This window comes from Triticum urartu, chromosome 1A (assembly GCF_056163025.1).
Source record: "Triticum urartu cultivar PI428250 chromosome 1A, HENAU_Tu73, whole genome shotgun sequence".
In the NCBI taxonomy this organism is placed as follows: Eukaryota; Viridiplantae; Streptophyta; class Magnoliopsida; order Poales; family Poaceae; genus Triticum; species Triticum urartu.
Genome location: NC_141873.1, coordinates 427,947,450 through 427,963,922, shown reverse-complemented (window position 1 = coordinate 427,963,922; position 16,473 = coordinate 427,947,450). Strand labels below are relative to the sequence as shown.

Here is a 16,473-nt window from a genome sequence, read left to right as displayed (position 1 = left end):
CTGCTCGGCTTGAGCCAAAGCACGTAAATAGATAAAGTGTTGAAGCGGTTCAACATGAGTGAGGACAAGAAAGGGTTCTTGCCTGTCTCACATGGTATAAGGCTAAGCGAGACTCTGAGTCCTTCGACATCTGATGAGCGAAGCAGGATGAGTCGGATTCCGTATGCCTCGGCAATTGGATCCATCATGTATGCCATGATATGTACACGGCCTAATGTTGCTTTTGCAATAAGCCTAACAAGTAATACTAGGCCAACCCAGGTGAGAGTCACTGGGCAGCGGTAAAGACTATTTTGAAGTACCTGAAAAGGACTAAAGAGATGTTCCTAGTTTATGGAGGTGAGGAAAATCTCGTCGTAAGGGGTTATGCCGATGCTAGTTTCCAAACCGACAGAGATGATTATCGATCACAGTCCGGATTCATGTATGTCATGAACGGAGGAGCAGTGAGATGGATGAGTTCCAAGCAAGATACGGTGGCCAATTCTACCACAGAAGTCGAATACATTGCGGCTTGTGAAGCTGCAAAGGAAGGTGTTTGGATCCGGAACTTTCTGGATGATCTTGGTATTTTCCCAGCCTCGGTAAAACTGTTGGACCTTTATTGTGATAATTCTGGTGCCATCGCACAAGCCAAGGAGCCAAGGGATCACCACAAGACCAGACACATAGATCGGAAATATCACCTGATATGAAAGATCGTAAAGAATGGTGATGTCGAGTTATGCAAAATTCACACGGATGCAAATGTTGCAGATCCATTGACTAAGCCGCTTCCACAATCCAAGCATTAGGGGCACGTTAAAGCTATGGGCATTCGATGTCTATTTGATTGACTCTAGTGCAAGGGGAGATTGATGGAGATATGCCCTAGAGGAAATCATGTATGATGATATTTCCTATGTGTTTATGAATAAAGATAGTCCTTGGACATTATCAATGATGTGTATGAGCAAGTACGTGACTTGTTTGTGGGACTATGCATTGTATGACGAACGTCCTAAAAGGTCCCTAGTCGAAAGGGTTGTGTGGACGCGCAGCCGACTAGACTAGCATATGACACGGTCGATGGCTTGGTCTCACTAGCCATGGAGCATTGGATGTTAACCAGATAATATGAACTCGGAAGGATCTGGTCGTATTCGATGTAGTCGGATCCGAGTTGAGATAAGGTCCGAGTCGGACAGACCCAACTATGAGACGCAACAATATGTCATCTGTGAGTCTCTAGTACATCATACGTTCTATGTCCTAAGACCTGAGTTGACGCATGTACTCGGGATGGTGACAGACTTTCTTTGGGCCAACCAAACTCTACTCCGTGACTGGGTAGTTACAAAGGTAGGTTACGGGCTTGTCCAGACCCATGTTGCGAGACATGGTCGAGCAAGATGAGATTTGCCCCTCCGATCAGGAGAGATATACTCTGGGCCCCTCGTGTGATCCGACCAAGATAAGCATGGCCATGCGATTAGGATTATGAGATAATCCGGTTTGTGGTCGACATCACTAGAACGAGAAAGAGGTCGGGCTAGCACAAGGATGAAAGACTCGCCTTGAGCCCGACAATATATATCGTGTGGCAAAGGGAACAGATGTGTGATGTACGAGTTTGCCTAACCAGCTTCATCGGACACTTGGAGTCGGCACACTTTGCTAGAGGCCGCTACCGACCAGCTGAGTCAGATATGATATGAATCGCGACCAAGTGCACGAGAACCTAAAGGGTCCCGCGCTTAAGGGAAGGAACATGTGAGGCCCGGTCCGACTCCATGAGTCAGAAGTGATCCTACTCGGACTCGGATCCAGGCCGAATAGATTTTGGGCTTTAGGGTCCGTGCGAGGCCCAAGTGTTGAGCCCGCGATGGACGCCTATATAAAGTGGGTGTGCGGCACACTCATGAGATTGATCGCTTCGGTGTTGTCACCAGGGTTTGCATGTGTTGCGAATAGCCACCTCCACTCAACCGCCGACTGTGTGATCGGACTTAGCAGTTCGCCGCACGGTGTTCCTCCTGCACGCGTGGATACCATTAGAGGCGATGCACTTGCGCCACTCCGGTGAACCTGTACGTGGGAACTGACGACCGGCTGTTCGAGGGAGATCGGACGAGGAGGAGACGCGCTGCCCCAACTCTTCTTCCGCTACACGGCACTGCGCGTCTAGTGGTAACGATCTGTGATCCATCTCCCCTAGCATGTTCTTGGTTGTTCTGCGCATAGGAAAATTTTAATTTACGGTCGATGCACCCTACTGTAGAGCCCAACACAGCGCAGCCGGCCTCTGGTGCAAGTACGGCGCAGAGGACCTCTGCCACTCCTGGCAAGGAATATGGGTACTGACGGGACGTGTAGCCAGCTGCGACGCCCTGTCGATAGCAGGTGCCAGTTCTTGAGCTTGCGTTGGTTTTTCCCTTGAGGAGGAAAGGGTGATCCAGCAAAGTAGATTAAGTATTTCCCTTAGTTTTGAGAACCAAGGTATCAATCTAGTAGGAGACAACACACAAGTCACTGAACACATGCACGAACAATCAAATAACTTTCAAACAACGCGATAAAGGGGTTGTCAATCCCTTCACGGTTACTCGTGAAAGTGGGATCTGATAGAGATAGATAAACGATAAAGTAAATATTTTTGGTATTTTTGGTTTATAGATCGGAAAGTAAAAGATTGCAAAAAAGTAGATTGGAAACTAAAATTGTAGATCGGAAACTTATATGATGGAAAATAGACCCGGGGGGCATAAGTTTCACTAGAGGCTTCTCTCAAGATAGAAAATATTACGGTGGGTGAACAAATTACTGCCGAGCAATTGATAAAAAAGCGCAAAGTTATGACGATATCTAAGGCAATGATCATGAATATAGGCATCACGTCCGTGTCAAGTAGACGGAAACAATTCTGCATCTACTACTATTACTCCATACATCGACCGCTATCCAGCATGCATCTAAAGTATTAAGTTCATAAAGAACGTAGTAACACATTAAACAAGATGACATGATGTAGAGGAATTAACTCAAGCAATATGATGAAAACCCCATCTTTTTTATCTTCGATGGCAACAATACAATACGCGCCTTGCTGCCCCTACTGCCACTGGGAAAGGACACCGCAAGATTGAGCCCAAAGCTAAGCACTTCTCCCATTGCAAGAAAAATCAATCTAGTTGGCCAAACCAAACCAATAGTTCGAATAGAATTACAAATATATAAAATCATGCATAAAAGAATTCAGAGGAGATTCAAATAATATTCCTAGATAAGCTAATCATAAATCCACAATTTATCGGATCTCGGCAAACACACCGCAAAAAAGTATTACATCGAATAGATCTCCAAGAACATCGAGGAGAACATGGTATTGAGAATCAAAGAAAGAGAAGAAGCCATCTAGCTATTAGCTATGGATCCGTAGGTCTGAGGTAAACTACTCACGCTTCATTGGAAGGGCAATAGGGTTGATGTAGAAGTCCACCATGATCGAATCCCCCTCCGACAGGATGCGGGAAAAGGCCCCATAGATGGGATCTCACGGGTACAGAAGGTTGCGGCGGTGGAAAACTGTTTTCGTGGCTCTCCCTGTTGGTTTAGGGATATATGGTAATATATAGGCGAAGAAACTAGGTCGGGAGGTGCACGAGGGGCCCACAAAGGGTGGGGGTGTGCCCTACCCCCTGGGCGCGCCCTCCGTCCTTGTGTCCGCCTCGTGGCTCCTCCGACTTGATCTCCAAGTCTCTGGTGTGTCTTCTGGTCCAAGAAAAATCATCGCTAAGGTTTTATTCCGTTTGGACTCCGTTTAGTATTCCTTTTCTGCGAAACTCTAAAACAAGAAAAAAAACAAAAATTGGCATTGGGCTCTATGTTAACAGGTTAGTCCCAAAATAATATAAAATAGCATATAAAACATCCAAAACAGATAATATAATATCATGGAACAATAAAAAATTATAGATACGTTGGAGACGTATCAGCAGGCAAGCATCGATGGATCCGCTCTTGCGGTGTGGCGCGCCGCGCCTCTCGCTCTGCGGTGCTCCAACGGTCTCGTCGTGCGGCGAGCCGCAGCCTATCGGCGCGGACGCGCCTAGCTTGCTCTGCGGTGCACCATCGATCATGTTGTGCGGTGAGTTGTAGCCTCTCGGCACTGACATGCCTATCTTGATCCGCGGCGCTGAAGCGCCATGCGCCAAGGGTATGCTCAACTCTGGTGATGACGCGCATCACGGCGTCGTCCATCGCGTTGCCGGGGAGCGCCTCGGCCTCGACGGGCCATGTCGCCTTCTCGTTTTCCTCGTCGACGAGGTTGGTGGCAGAGGCGGCGCTTTGGTGGGTTGGCACGCTTGGAAAAGGTGGATGTGCTACAGGCTGCGCTTGTTGCCTCCGTGCGTCGCGCACCGCTTAGGTTTATGGACAATATCGCTGGGTGACAGGAAACGGCGGCGTGTTCATAAAATGCCATCAATTAATGGAAACTTAGCATAGAAGGAACATCGAGTTAGCACAAGAATTAGATGATGATCAGATGATCATTTATCCTAGTTAATTATGCATGTAATAGTTTAATTTGGTGTGTGGAAATGTCATGTGTGTACTAGCCACCTATGTAATTGGATGTTTGTCGCGTATTACACACATCTTGTTTATGTGAAACGTTTCTGTTTTCTTGGCTCAACATAAACAATTTATTGGAATGAACTGTATGTCGTATATCACACACACTTTGATCTAACTGAGCGTTTTTTTGTGTTGCCTAATCACAAATAGTTCATCCGAATGAACTGCATGCCGTATATCACACACCTTCATCTGGCTGCCTGTTTCTTTTGTTCCGCCTCATCACAAACAGTTCATTCGAGTGAACTGTATGTTGTATATCGCACACGCCTTCATATGGCTGCCCATTTCTTTTGTTCTGCCTCATCGCAAACAATTAATTAAACTGAACCGTATGCCCCTCATCGCACACGCAACTAAAATCTGAACCATGTTTGATGTATTCTTCATCACAAACGTTTTGCATCTTTTTTGACAATTTTTTACATCACTGTTTGGGATTAATGCATCGCACACAGTTTCGTCAAAGGGTGTCTGATCATAGTGTCACGTTAGCAGCATCCTGAAGTAATGACCCCTCTATGGAACGGGGAAAACTCTACACTTGAAGGCTCAACACGAGTCTACAAGAATAAAGTTGTGTAGTAAACATTATTAGTCTAAACATAAGTGAACCAAGATGCGACTAGTTTTGGCGTAAACAACCCTCCAACGGCTCCTACAACCATATTACTATCTTTACAATTGGGAATTTTGACCATGAGCTCGTCTATTCCAAGGAGAATATTTCCATGCTTCCAACTACATGTAACCTCAAGGGTACTTTTGATTTTCACTTCCTTCATGCCGACCTATTCTGTGCATTGTGACTAGTAGCTTTTGACTTCTCCCACCTGAGGTACTTGACCAAGTTAACCCTAGAAGTAACAATCATAGAGGTGCTTCCATTACACCCTTAGCTGAATGTGCGGAAACGTAAGGGATACATGTAGGAGCCAGGCAACCCTGCTTGACAAAAAGTCGCAAGTCAAAATCGGTGCATATGATGGCTTAGAATGAATTGTAGAAGGGTTATCGTACACTACGCGCATGTCGTGAAACGATGAGGGCCCGAATCTAGGTAAACTTATAGTGCGAACTCCTCTATGGTACTTCCGGCTACACTCACTACCCTACCGAGGGATCTGGTAGTTTTCTGCACCGTCAATGGCGTCATAGCCTGGGCATAGGAACCAATGTCCCACCAGAAATCCAAACATGTACGACGCCAAACTCCATCTTATTCGAGATTTGGTAAAATGTGGAGACATAAGGTATGCAAAATACACATGGATCTGAATACATTAGATTCATTGCCGAAGCCTCTACCACAAGCAAAGCATCAGCAGCATCAGAATGTTATAGGTGTTAGGAGCTTATGTATTGACTTGATTATTGACTCTGGTGCAACTTAAAGACTCCTGAAAATATGTCATAGAGGCAATAATACATATGTTATCATTCTATTTTCATGTTGATAGTTAAGTTTATATTTCCGTGTTGTAATTGCAATGGTTCTTGAACATAAAATTTGGAGGAAAACATATTCCATGAGTGGAAATGTAAACACCAATAAGATCTGTGGTCGGGCCTCGGGATTATCTCATATATTATTGCAGGCTCTGTTTTTCTCGTAATATCAATGTACTCTACTCATTTAGACTACACATAGTGGGGAGCAACTTAGGGGCTGTTTGGATTGTGACTATATTTGCCATATATCGCCACATGATTTTTGCCATACTTTCCACACTTGCGTTAGTTGAGTTGCTCAAATTGTTAACCACACTTTGGCTTGCCTAAGGGAATCTTGCCACACTTTTTGTGTCTATGACATGTGAGGTTCACTGCTCATAAAAACATTCTTGCCTTAGGTGTGGCTAGAACCAAACACATACCTAACTTGATCAAACTTGCCTAAGGTGAGGTGTGGCAAAGTGTGGCAAGGTGTGGCTGGGAACCAAACAGCCCCTAGACTGGTAACATGCTGATGTTACTAGTCTATGTTACTACCTCTATAATGGATAGTAACATGTGTGTGGTGTCATCCAACACTTTATTTATTAGGTCGTAGACTCATCTTGTTTTGGTATATGTGAAGTTACTCGTAGTGTGTCTAGCATATTATGTTACCACATGCTTCTTTTTTCTCATTACTTACTCCCACTATGGGTAGTCTTATTCTTTGATACGAGGGCCCAAGACAGTCCTTTATCTCCATCATCCCGAGACTGGTCTGCCATCTGCCCATGGCATTAATTTTCTCTAGTTTTTCATTGAAAATGTCTATTTGGCTTTCCAGAAGATGCATCATGAATTTATTTTTGTAAAATGGATCCAAATCAATTATAAAGATTTACTAGAAGTACAGAGGATCTCAATTATAACAAAAACTACACCGAGGTCGCAGCTTCCATGCTATAGCTGACCTGACATTGTTAATGACAGCCGCGGACTCTTCGTGCATGTGTCCCTAAGGATGAACGCCTCGGAACCGTAGTCATTGTTGAACCCTTCAATCGATCTGAAGAACCCGATATCAAATCTCGTCATCATGTAAGCACGGTCAGAAACCCTAACCTCACCGAGACGAAAGAATCTACTTGGAGCTCCATCTAATCCATCATTCACAAACGAACTCAAGGCGGACTGAAGCCTGAAAGACCGACTCAAAAAATAAAATGTCACCATCCTTTTGAATGTTTGTCCCTGCGAGGATTAAAACACTAACCTATATCTATTAGTTAGAGTCGAGACATTAGAATTCTCCTCCCCATTACCATCCATCAAAGTGGCAGAAAGAGAGGAGGCAAATCCACGGACTCGCTCGCAAAGATCGAGGGGAGGAAGCTCTAGCCCAGAACTTTAACGTCTTATCCATAAGATCAGCCATAGTCTCTGGTCGGCTCTCTCTGCTCTCTGTGCTCGAATCTGATGATCATAAAAATGAAGCAATCATCAAGAGGTGAGGAATAAAGCGCTCATCACCCTTCGTCAGTCGTCATCATCATCTCAATCCGCATGGTCATTTCTTGGACGGATGTAATGATCGGGTCGCGTGGATGCACTTCCATCCAACGCGTGACGCGCACGTGGACCTAACTTATCTCCGGCCGACCAATGCACAAAACAAAATGACAACCGGGATATATATAACAATATTCAATCGCTTCAGCTCGCAATCTTCGCCCGTGGACTCAAAACTGGCAAGAGAATATTAGGTGCTCGCTCGCAGCCTTGATGCTTGGATGGCACGTCCTTTTCACGAGCCCGGCCCTAACGACCAGCTGATATGTGCATAGTTTAAAGTTGAACCCCGGGCAAACCTCCAAAATTGCTGGCATGCCAAGGCGGCTGGACGGGACAAGCACAGACAGACTTAGCGAATTTTAAATCCGGTGATAGCGTGGGCGACAGCGAGTTTGGTTCCGCGAGGTGAACCACGTTGGTTTAGATTTAGATTTAGATTTTGATAAGATAAACCCGCCGAAATCAACAATACTGGCGTCGTTGCGATCGAGGGCTAGACTGATGGCACTGTGTAATCAAGAAGCGTGGACGGAAGGAACGGATGGCCGCATCACGCTCCAAGAAGAACGCAGTAAAAGATGGCAACTCCGGTATTCATCATTCTCGAAAAAGGGGAAAGGAAGGGAGCACCGTACGGTGTGTGTGATCGGCACGTCTAGTAGTAGGACAAAGCGTCATCAGCACAATCCTGCCACTGCCACATTCATGCGGTGATGATGGTGTTTCTTTCTTCTTTCTGAGATGCGGTGATGATGGTCTTAATTAACTCGCCTTTGGGATAAAGATGGTCTCAACTTATCTCACCAACCAGCTAGCCAGCCAACCAACACGGCAAAGGACCGGCCGCGTCCTACTCCCTCAGTGCAAACAGCACCGTGAGCAGGCATGCCCGGGCCGACGGACGGAGCAACGAAAACCACGCGGGGCGTCACGTCGCCCTCGCCGCTGGCGCCGACGCTCACCGGCCGTACCGCCTACGACTAGGACCGAGCAGGCCGTCCGTCGGGCCGTTGGCGTCGTTGGAGCCAGCGTTTTGACTGGATGCCCCCGAACATGGGAGCGTCGGGTCCAGATGAGCCGAGACGCACACGGCCGGGGCGCGAGGAGCGAGGGAGGCGTAAATGAATGCGCGCTGGCGGTCGCGGTCGCGGCCTGGGGCGGAGCGTACGCGCAGCGGGCTCGAGAGAGAGACGATCGCCAGCGCTCGTGCGCTGGGCAGGGCAGGGCAGGTCGCAACGGCTAGTTGGCTTTGTTGATTTTCAAAGGAAAGCCAGCCTGCCGCGCTCGGGCTCGGCTTTGGCTATTTTTTTTTTTTGAGACAAAGCTACTAGCGGCTGGTTGTACCCTGACACCACCGGCAGCGGCAGGACTGGCAGCTTTTGGGCTGGGGCCTCTTCTGACGGAAATTTGTTGACGCTGCTGGGGTAGTTTGATTTCGTGCGCCTCCTCTGCGCTGCGTGTCTGTGTGGTGGTAATTGCTGCTGGGCTGGGCTGGGCTGGGCTGGGCTACTGTTTGCGCATTGCGCTGGTGGTGGCTTCTGCCTGCCTGCTGGCGCTATCCTATCTGTCAAGTCAAGTCCAGCTCCAACGGCTACTCCGATCCGCGGGCAACTGTTTCTTCTAGGACGGAGTACTAAAAAGGACTGTGTGTTCATCGCCGAGGTATACATTGGACTATGCCTAAGTTTTGAACAACGATGCCCGTGCAAAAGTTTAGGTCATCTCTAGCCTCTAGCCTCTAGGACGACGCCATGCGCTCAGAGTTAACAATCCGTCCGTTGAGGCGTACTACTACTAGTAGTGTACGAAAGGCTCCATTCAAATCCATTTGCTCTCGATCATTAGGCCACTAAGCACTCTGCCCGTAAAGTTAACCAAGGTGGGGGGTGAAATGGATGGTGCCGGTCCTGTGCCTGCCGATGTTGCGCGTCCAAGCCAAGAAAGCAGCAGCCAACCAAGTGTACTGTATGTGGGTGTAGCTTTGTCAAACCGTCCTAAAAGGCTCAATGACTTTCAGACCCCACACCCACTGTTCCATTTCCGTTCCGTTCTATTCCACTGTATATCATCCCCATCCCCATCCCCGTGGTATGTACTAGTATGTACTACACACTTTTGGCGGATGCGTGGCTTATCTTTCAAACTAAATAAAATAGACTATAACAACATGAGCTCTGTGGTACGAATTTGACCAAACTGGGTCAGGACATTTTGTCACGAGATACATACATCTGATTCTGACCTAATACGTGTGTGTATTCTTCGAAGCGAAGGATCGGGAGAGAAGGATAGCGCAAGTGGGGAAAGGAGCTGAGAAGGAGGAGGGCGACTTGCAGAGTTGCAGTTGCAGGGACGGCAAGCTCGTGTGGCTTGCGGCATGGGGACACGTGCCACATAATTGGATGAGAACAGCAGGTTCTTGTGCGGCGTGGGCCAGCCCAACCCGTGGTCGGTTGTAAAGGTGGTGTGTGTGGGTCGATAGATATTAGATACTGATAGGTACTACCCCGCGTGGTCCGGCCCAAATCAACACCCCATCTGTCTGCTGCAGCTCAACTTTCTCGAGGGAGTAGAGTAATTTCTTCCATAAACCAAGGTAAAAAGACGCAGAATTTCCTCAAAAAAGGGGGTGGAAGGATGCATATAGGAATCCAATTGGTGGGTGCGAAATCCGCCCCCACTGGCTCATGTTTCTAGGAGACGGCATATAGCGCGTCACGCTTTGTGGGCTTGTATATACATACTGCTGCTGCTACTGCTCGTAGTTTATAGACTACTCCACCGCCTGTCTGAAATCGGGTACTGAACCACTACTTACTCGGCTGCATTTTCCGTGTTGCCCCTGCTGCCTGTGGCTTCTTTCTTTGCCGCGCCAACGAAGCTTCCGAATCAGGCTCGAATTTCATCGACGCCGTTCAATTGGAAACGACTAGATCTTCCGTTCCGCCGGTGCCACCTTTTGTTATTTCAGTCAGAAACAGGCCCACCTTTCAATTTGCCGACGCTCATGTTCCACAAAGCACAGACAGGACGCACATCACTCACATCTTTCCACACGCTACAAGTTTAGCAAGGCGTCCCGCACCTGCAGCGCCGAAACACACACACACACACACACACACATTTCTTTCACTGGGCACACCGTAGCGTCGATCCTACGGGTTATCGGGCTTTGATCGCATGCACACAAATCACAAATGAACTCGAGCAACGCGAGGCCCCAAAAGGCAGCGAGCAAAGATGAACATCAGCATACTATGAGACAATGAAGCTGTGAACTAGCATACGCTTCCCGTTGCTTTCTTACAGCATCAAGGACTTTCTCAAAGCGATGAAAGCGACGAAGAAAATCGGGGAGACGAGAAAGAGCATGTACGGGATGATCTCCCGGATCCCGACCTCGGGCTCGTCCGGGTTCGCGTAGTAGTTCCTCTGCCCGCCAAACTGGTCGAAGTACCCCTCGTAGCCCGTGTCGCGCGGCATCGGCACGCCGTCGACCTTCAGGAAGTCCGCCGCCTTCGCATGACAGGAGAGACCAAGGAAATGTTGTTCTGGGTCTTGTTTGAAAGAGCGGGGGAGACGTTGCATGAGCAGTTTGAGTGAGACGCTTACCTGAAAGCTGAACATGAACATCTTTGCCTTCTTGCTGACTCGATCGTTTGGGTGGTACTTGAGCTTGCTATACATGCCCATGGCTTCCTTGGACCTGCCCAAGCAAGATAGATATTCCATGGAAAATACATCCGGAAATGAGAGAACCACACAGATAAGTTTCAAAAGAACAGAAATATGGAGATTGTAACAGACTGACAGTATTGGTGCATGTTTATGTTCATGTGCAGCTTAACTCAAAAATTCATTGCATGCATGCGAAAAATCTGCACACCAGAACATGGATTCACACACACAGTAATCGTAGTAAACCATAGAAAACACCAGGTCCAAAACAGGAGAGCCAAATATATAGTAGGTTTGTTCAGGGGATTGGAATATTGCATCGCGTTTGCACCTTAACAGGAAAAACATGCATGATTGATGAATTGAACGGCCATGCAGGAAAGGACAAAGGGAGCAAAGGGTACCTGCAGAGTGAATCCAGACAGATGGACCACTGGAGCGCAGCCAATCCATGAAGTTCGGTCTGCATGTAACTTACTTTGAGTAAAAGATACGACAAGGACACCACAATGAAGCAGGAATACAGGCATATTACAAGGAGCATCTGTGTGACAAAATACAGAGGTTTCGTATCTGAACTGAAGCAGAGCATACAACGACATGATGCTGCTTACTTTTAAGTATCTACAGCAACTGCACTTGCATTCCTTCAGATGCTATGTCCTAACAAAATAGTCAAAACTAATATCCATAGTAGTTCTAGTGCAAAAATAAGGACTATATATGTACTCCCTCTGTAAAGAAATATAAGAGCGTGGATCTGCGTAGATGTAAATTAAATTGGAGATAGACCCAGCGCACAGATAGAAGTCGGATGGATCTGCCTAGCATGAAGGGGCAATTTGCTGTAGAGGACAGGACTTTCTGCAAGTTGTCCATGCTAGGTGCAGCAAGCTTTGTCACAAGGGTGCAATTTTATTGTCTAACGTACTCGAGCATAAAATGGAAGGGCTATGATGTGCTATTACTGTGATTCGGAACTAAAACAGCAACAATATTGGCTTTCTCACAATTAAAAAGAGTGCAGAAGAGAGGTCCACTTAATTACCACAAGCCAACATTTATTTAATGATAACATTTACCTTAAAGTCCGCAGCCTGCATCACTTTTTCATAATAAGGCAAAGCTTGTTTCAGCCTTCCAGCATTCATAAGTTCGTCACCTTCCTTCAATGCCTTAAACATGCAAAATATAAAAATCATTATCGTAAACCAAAGTATGAAAACATCAAAAGCCCATGACATTAAAGAAGTAGTAATAGGTATATCCATATGGATTAACACGGGGTTCAAAAGGAGAATGTGGCAATTGACTTCAAAACCTGGATATGATCTTAGAAAAGCAAAACATATTCATTAACAAACAATATCCATATGGTTTATCTCAGAGCAGAAGAAAATTAACTAATGCATATACTACACTGATTAGCTTGCCAAATCATCAACAATTTTCCAATGAGAAACTAGCAGTTATCCATGCTCTACAAAAAATTATTTTGCACCGATTATTTAATAACCTCCACCTGAACTTCCTTATTACCTATTATTCTGATTTATCACTAGACGGATTCTAATATTACCAAACAACATCTAATATTTTTCCTACTATACATCACTGCCACCACGTTCGCTATCCAAAAAATGGTTGTGTGAATTTTATTGGTGCAGAGCCCGGAGTAAGAAGCTTCTATTATCTACAAAAAGGTTGCTAGCAAGAAAATACTTGGTTTGTTGATCAGAAGTTAATTCATGAAAAAATAAATATATATAGGTTCTCTATTCAACCACAAATAGATACAGGATATCCTGCAAGTATACAGATACAAAGTGCCGATCAAAAAATTTAAAGGCTCCTCGATTGACACAGGAAAACCCACACATATAGTGTTCACGGGTACTTAATAAACAAACCACTGCCGGTTAATTTACATGGAATGATGTTTCAGTCATGTACCTTGGTGCACTCTGCCATTGTTTTTGCATCGAGTGTCTTGTTTTTTCCACCAATATATGCAGCTAGTAGTTCTCTGGTACGTTTATCTTTAGCTGCTTTCTCTTCAGCACTTAGGGTCTCTCCACCAAGGCTTATATTTCTTCCACCACCATACTAATGAGGAAGTAAGGAAATATCAAAACTGGGAAAAGGTAGCACTACTACGAGCCTATATTCCTAATTGAATTATATCAAATAAATTGCTAATGGTTTTACAAAGGAAACTATTTTGAAACATGTATAGAACAAGCCAAGGAAATGTGCAAAAGAGCACAATCACTACAGAATAATTTTCAACTGTATTTCAGATGTTTTTCCTAGTATATCAATCAAACAAGAAGGAAGCAGTGTAGATAGCAAGAAAATTTTAGAAGTGTTTTTATCTTGTATTTCAGACATGGCAATACCTAAAAAATTGTTAAAAGTCTAAACCAGCCCAAATATATGTGATGTGCATTGCATAATTCCTACTCCTTATATGTGGTTCTTGGACAGTGGCCTAGAGCCATAGTGGATGATGTCATGTTGTCCTTAACAAGGCATATGAAATGTCCAGAACTAGAATCAAACATTGTGCACCAATATGACTGTTCAAATTATATTTTGTGATGAATGGTTATCCTGTAAAAACAATATTACACTGAATAATTTCCCATTTCGTCATAGTGAATACTTCCAATGGATTAACACTAAATATGCTGACCGGAAATTGTTTACAGTAACATTACCAATTTACCATGACTTCAACAAGTTTTTGTTCAAAGAGATAGATGTGCCTCCAGAAAATCCTTAGGTTCAGACACCGAAGTCAAGTCATAACAAATGGTTCTCACTTTCTCCGAGCAAAGTTACAAGAATATTCAGAGTAATTGGCACATAGATATTATGCATTTCATCGTATTCTATCATTCCACTCTAATCAAATCACTGCTCAGTGTAACAGCTGAAAGGGGGATAACCCGGTTCAAAGATAATAATAATTGCAGCATCCTTTAAAACTAGTGGGATAGGAAATTGTTTGATCTTACCGCCTTTGAAATATTTTGTGGCCGTGGAAACATTCCCCACGTTGTAACCCTGGGTTTGTAGGACTCTGAGTTTTCATCATCTTCAGGTTCAGTAACAGTTGAAAGCGGTGTTTCCTCAAGCTTGCTATCTTCATTTTGTTTGCCGTCTTTTGAACGCGAAGTTTCCTCAGACTCGCTAGCATCTACAGGTTGATTTTCAGTTGAACGACGAGACTTCCCAAATTTACTAGGGTCGCCAACTACTATCTCCACCTCAGGAAAATCTTCATTTGAAAAAGGATCAATTCCTTGAGACAGCCCTGGTGGTGGACCTTGATAACGTTTTTTCTCAAAGAAACTGAGGCCCAAAAAGTCGGTCTCATCGTACGCATACCCTCCCTTTTTCTTTGCCACTTTGCCAAATGCACCCTCTTTACTAGTAAACGTGCTTTGGCCTGCAAATAGAACAAACCATGGTAGCTATTGAAATAGGAAAAATAAAATAAAAGAATCAATTATTTGTGCGAATTTAAAGAGCAGTTAACTGTTAATGTGGGGGATCTGATATTGAAGCGATCAGTACTGGATTTTTCTTTTCTTTTTTGGCCAGTACCGAAACAAATTAAACGGCATCGTGGTTTGCTGTTCCAGAATTCAGATGATATGCCAATATACTTTTAACTCTCTGGCACAAACAGAACTGGAATCATTACAGAAAGATAGAGAAACTTTGCAAGTACCTCACCACAATGGCAAAGGCCTCCACTCCAACCAACATTTTAATAATCATGCTTTAAAACACCCTTAATCCTCAGCTCCGACCACATTTTCATCAGCAACACATAACGAGCGATCATAAGAACAGAACGAGGCTTTGACACCTCGATTTAGCGGCTAACACGCTTCTATTCAAAACACGCACCCATTTCCTTTTGATTTCAACAGTTTCTACTATGCCCTGATTGCAAACGACTTCTGCACCCTGCAGAGCGCGTCCTGAGACGACGCGAACCAACCAAGTTAGCGAGAGCCTTGGCGCCTCTACTCACCGAAAGTCGGCGACGGATTGAGAAGCGAGGAGCCGCCGTCCAGTCCTCCCCCGTTGCCGTTCCTGTACTCCAGCGCCCGCTCGAAGGCCTCCTTGCTGCCGCTGGACTCCTTCGCGGAAGGCTGCGGCGGAGGGGGAGGCGACGGTGGCGGTGGCGGTGGCTTGGGATTAGCCCTCTCCTTCTTGTAGGCGGCGGCGCGGGCGAAGGCGAGCTTGACGGGGTCGGTTGGCTCAGCATCCTCAGGCGGAGGCGGAGAGGAGGGGGACGCGGCGAGGGGGTGCAGGAGGCGGGGTGGCTTCGGTGAGAGCGTCAGGGTCTTGTTGGCGGCTAGGAGGGGTTGGCGGGTCGGGGTGGGACGGAAGGGGAGGCGGCGCTGGGAAGTGGAGGGGACAAGGGAGGATGCCGCGCCTGCTGCTGCCGCTGCGGCGGCCATTGCTTTGCGGCCCCGGCGGATCAGAGGTGCTTGGTGCCGGAAGCCGACAAGCCAAGCAAGCGTCTGTTACTTATCCGTTGTCCTGCGTGGCGCGGCAGAATTGACAAATTTAACCTTAAAGTGAAAGTATTTACAAACTAAACTGTTTTTGAAAATATTTCACACCGCTGACTCTTTTATGCAGCTCCCAACAGTAAGGCGCTGCACTCTACTGTGCAACTCCTTACAGTTAGGCGTTGCACAGTGTAGTGCAACTCCTTACAGCTAGGCGCTGCACAGTGTGGCGCCTGTGTGTTAGGCGCTGCATAGTAAGAGTGTAGCGCCTTACTGTTGGGCGCTGCACATTAGAGGTCAGCTGGGTGAAATACTTTCAAACATAGTTTAGTTTGTGAAATAGTTTCATCCTGAGGTTAAATTTATGTTTTTTGCCGCGTGGCGCGGCGAGTGAGCCGACGGCGCCGTGGAGTCTGCGGTTGATTTGCAGAATTTGTCTCTGAAAAAGGTTAAATACTTTAAGAAAAACATCCTCCAATGTATTGATAATAATAACCATCTGCACGACTACAAACCCTTGAAAGAATGTATTGATAATATCATAATAATAACCATTTTCACGACTACAAACACTTGAAAAAGTCAAAGGCGCGTTGCCCGCGTCAAAAAAAACAAACCATATTATAATTGACAG

The 16,473-nt window shown here is 45.8% G+C and overlaps 1 protein-coding gene across 1 annotated transcript; it reads right to left on the bottom strand.

The window, feature by feature from the left end:
- Window positions 1-10,824: 10,824 nt before the first annotated feature.
- LOC125515875 (cytochrome C oxidase subunit) lies at window positions 10,825-15,842 on the bottom strand. Its single transcript, XM_048681369.2, has 7 exons — window positions 15,353-15,842; window positions 14,325-14,758; window positions 13,258-13,410; window positions 12,387-12,479; window positions 11,709-11,767; window positions 11,239-11,332; window positions 10,825-11,142 (listed from the first exon to the last, which is right to left on the bottom strand). Exons 1-7 carry the CDS (start codon window positions 15,783-15,785, stop codon window positions 10,930-10,932), a joined length of 1,479 nt encoding a protein of 492 aa, XP_048537326.1. The 5' UTR covers window positions 15,786-15,842; the 3' UTR covers window positions 10,825-10,929.
- Window positions 15,843-16,473: the final 631 nt, after the last annotated feature.

Coding starts and splice junctions, on each gene's coding strand:
- LOC125515875 (XM_048681369.2), bottom strand. CDS start 15,785: ATGGCCGCCGCAGCGGCAGCAGCAGGCGCGGCATCCTCCCTTGTCCCC. Junction 11,768..12,386: donor TGCAGGCTGCGGACTTTAAG/GTAAATGTTATC, acceptor AGTTACATGCAG/ACCGAACTTCATGGATTGGC. Junction 11,143..11,238: donor TGTTCATGTTCAGCTTTCAG/GTAAGCGTCTCA, acceptor TGTCATGCGAAG/GCGGCGGACTTCCTGAAGGT.